This window comes from Nannobrachium achirus (genome assembly GCF_963921795.1).
Source record: "Nannobrachium achirus genome assembly, chromosome: 3".
NCBI classification, from domain to species: Eukaryota; Metazoa; Chordata; class Actinopteri; order Myctophiformes; family Myctophidae; genus Nannobrachium; species Nannobrachium achirus.
The window spans coordinates 4,836,406-4,840,052 of NC_137812.1; the positions used below are offsets into that span (position 1 = coordinate 4,836,406).

General features: G+C 46.1%; 1 protein-coding gene across 3 annotated transcripts in view; it reads right to left on the reverse strand.

The window, feature by feature from the left end:
- Positions 1–325: 325 nt before the first annotated feature.
- Positions 326–3,647, reverse strand: part of LOC308281047 (uncharacterized protein) — a 34,351-nt gene continuing 31,029 nt past the window's right edge. For all 3 annotated transcript variants that reach the window (XR_013961806.1, XM_080721115.1, XM_080721114.1), the window contains one exon: positions 326–3,028. Coding sequence is in view for 2 of the 3 variants with exons in the window: in XM_080721115.1 (XP_080577241.1) it covers positions 2,028–3,028 (1,001 nt within the window). In the remaining variant the exon portion in view is untranslated. The remainder of the gene's footprint in view (positions 3,029–3,647) is intronic.

Genomic DNA, 3,647 nt, shown 5'->3' on the forward strand with positions numbered 1-3,647 from the left:
GCCGACTGTCTGACTGTAGCCTTACCAGCGAGTGAAAACGCCTCGGTTACGATGGAGGTGGATGGGGCTGAAGAGGAGACTCCAGTAAGCTAAATAGTGACGTCACGTGCGCTTTCCACTCTTACAATGGGAGTCGACCTAATTGTCATAACTCTCTTTCTCTATAGCGCTGGTTTTCCCTACAAACAACAGGTGAGGTGGATGCGAGACTGGGCGGTGGCAGACCAAGGCCTCTTATATTCCTAAATAGATGGATTGGTGGAAGTGGAGTAAAGGAGCAGGACCATAGATATAAAAAGCTAGATACCTCATTTGCTGCTGCAGTTCATTGGAGACACCTGTAAAAAAAAGTACTGTTGGAAGGAAGCCACGCTGCCACTCAATGTGACTACTGGCCAATCACAGCGTATCTTTTCCGGGACTTCCATTCAATTCAACAGAGCTTTATTGGCATAATGGCATGAGGAAACAAACATTTACATTGCCAAAGCAAGTGCCTCTGGGAAAGAGGGAGTCCTGCCATTGGATTGGCCTACCAAACGTCCCCCAACATCCCCTTCTGTGACGCACATGGAGGCAGGCTTCAGAATTCACCCTTTGTTAGCCTCCTGGTTGGTCCCTGACTGACCAACCAGCAGGCTCTATCTGCCTTGTCCCGCCCTGGTTCCGCCTTTTTTATGTTGAATTAGCAAAAACATAATTTTTGGAGAAATAAAAACATTTAAAAACATGCTGATTCACTATGCTGCCACTGAGCAGCTCCAATTGACTGAAACAAAGTTTGAAATTAGAATTGAGCACACAGAATAACAATATGAAGCAACTGAATTAACATGGCAGTGGATGGAATGTCCCACTGAATGTCCCACCAAGACACAGCAACCAATGGGTGTGGAGAGGGGCAGGACAATGGGCAGGACTTGACATAGGGTGAATTCCGGAAGCTTGCCTTAAAATTTGCCAATACCTTTGTACAGACACCCCAGAGCCAAAGGAGGCGTCTACCTTTCTATGTCTGAGCAGGACTAGCACATGGGAAAGGAAAGCACATTTGGTGGAGACAGGACCAGGTAATTTACCTGACTTTCGCCAGATGGTGGCAGCATTGCTTATGCATTGCTTTACCATCTGGGCTCGCTCCAGCACAGTTGATAACACTCGTAAAGTCCCGGGCCGGACCAATCAGCGGCAGCTATGGGCGGGCTCTGAGCGGCTCTGAGCCAATAGAGTCTGATTGCAGACCACGTGGAAACCCAGGAGGCGGATTCTGGGTGCAACGTCATGCAGACAGGCCAATATGAGTGGTTGGAGTTGGCACGGCCATATCCAATCACCTGCTTTAGAATTTGAAAAAATGGCCCGCCCCTTACATCGGTTGTGCTGGACCGAGCCCAGATGGTAAAGCAGAGTGTTATGCAGGCATACGCAATGCTGCAAACCATCTGGCGAAAGTCAGGTTACCAGGTAATGGGTTGATTGGCAGTATATGACTTGATTGACCAGTGACCACTGGAGGTGCTTGCAAAGAGATGGAGGGGGAGACAGACAGAGAGGGAGGGGAGGACACAGAAAACACAAAACATGGAAAATAACAGTAGCTTATGTTCTGACATTGCTGTATTTCTAATGAAACTAACCCTTTCATTTGATGAATTGACAATGATTTACTAAATTACATTTGGTGTAAATACAAAAGCCTATTGAGTAGAAAAATAAATGGGCTTATATTTAATACACTATTAGGGGTGCCACTTGTGTTAGTTTCATAATGGAATTTCAGAATCCCACATTAAGGCCTGTAGTCCATGTCTGTGAATACTTTTAACGTTTTAGACCCATGGTTCTCAAAGTGGGGTCCGGGAAACCCCAGGGGTCCTTGAGGGGTTTCCAGGGTGGTCCCCAGATTTAAACTAATGATCATGAGTCATATTTGAAATTAGTTTTTGCATATTGAGAAACAGATGTATAAATATTGTTGATCATGCTGATATTGTCATTATATGACCTTTGTCACTAAATTAGTTCTGTCAGCGTTCTCCCCTTGCATGAAGCCCCATGTGTTTCTGCAGATGTGTCTTTTGAACAAAGCATTTGCCACACACTGTACAAGTAAAGTTTGCTTCCCCTGCGTGAGTCTTCATGTGTTTTTTTAGATCATACAGTTGACTAGAGCTTTTGCCACAAACTGCACAACTAAAGGGTTTTTCCCCGGTATGAGTCCTTGAGTGAATTTCCAGCGAAATCCTATGAGTAAAGCTTTTACCACAAACTATACAAACAAAGGGCTTTTCTCCTGTATGAATCCTCATGTGTGTCTTCAGATGTGAATTTTGACCAAAGCCTTTGCCACAAACCGCACAAATAAAGGGTTTTTCGCCTGTATGCGTCCTCATGTGTACTTTCAAATAACTCCTTTGAGTACAGAATTTACCACAAACTGTACAACAATAGGGCTTTTCCCCCGCATGAATCCTCATGTGTTTTTTTAGATCAGCCATTTGACCAGAGACTCTACCACCGAGCATGATGGGGTTCTTCCTCGAGTGATTCGCCACGAATGGAGTTTGATTTGACGATTTCAGGTCCCGGAAGAGCTTGTTGTCCAAATGCAGCATTTGTCCTTCCATGTATGTCTCGTGTGATTTCAGTGTGTTTAAAGCTGACTGATCTTCCCTGGTCTCCACCCACACAACCCTGTCGTCAGTGTCAGCTCCAGAGTAGTGTGAAGAGAGGAGCTGGACAACACCAGTTGGTTGTGATGCTCCATAGTCGTCTACCACCGATTGTGTTTTCACGTGTTCAGTTGAGGTGCTGGCTAGAGGCTCTGTCTCTCCTTTTTCCTCGTCATATAAACTTTTCAGAATGAGGAATGTCAACGTTGACTCATCAGCCTCCTCTGGTTTCTGAAGCAGCTCCTTCCGTTCATCTTTCATCTGCGGAGGCTCCGGTTCCTCCCGGACCAGACTGGGGTTCCTCTCCTGTTGTTCAAGGGAAGCCTCCTCTTTACACACAGGGAGATGCAGGAAGTCTGGACAAAAGATTACATGAGAGTAAACCATTAAATGTTTGAACCCATCCTCATTTATTATAGAGTTTTGTATTGTAAGGTTTGAATGTCTTTTTACTCAACTTCCCTTACCACTTGATTTCATGCTGAAAAAATGCCTTAACTCTTTTACTGCTTTGAACGTTAGCGCACTTCCCAATTCTGACCGCCGCGCAAAGCAAATACAAACGATCATTCTTTTACCTTGTTTGAGCACTGTAAGCTGATGAGGGGTCGCGCGGGTGTGTACAGTAAAATACATCTCCCGTAATGCTGCTCTCAAATCTCCACCACACGTAAACATCAATGGAGTCCCAAATCACTTCCTGGCTTTGCGTCCAGGACGGAGCTCCCGCGGCTCAAGACGCGAAACCGCGGCTCAAGACGCGATTCGAGTCAAAGGACGGGCCTTTGACACTACAATCGCGTCTTTGAGCCCAAAGACGGGGCTTGGACCGCGTCTTTGAGCACAAAGACGGGGCTTGGACACTACAATCGCGTATTCCGTCTCATGACGCGTCCGTGCTTAAATAGTGGTCACCGCGGCCCTGGTAGACTTTCGCGTTTACAGACGCGATCATCACGGCTCTGTGAAGCACAC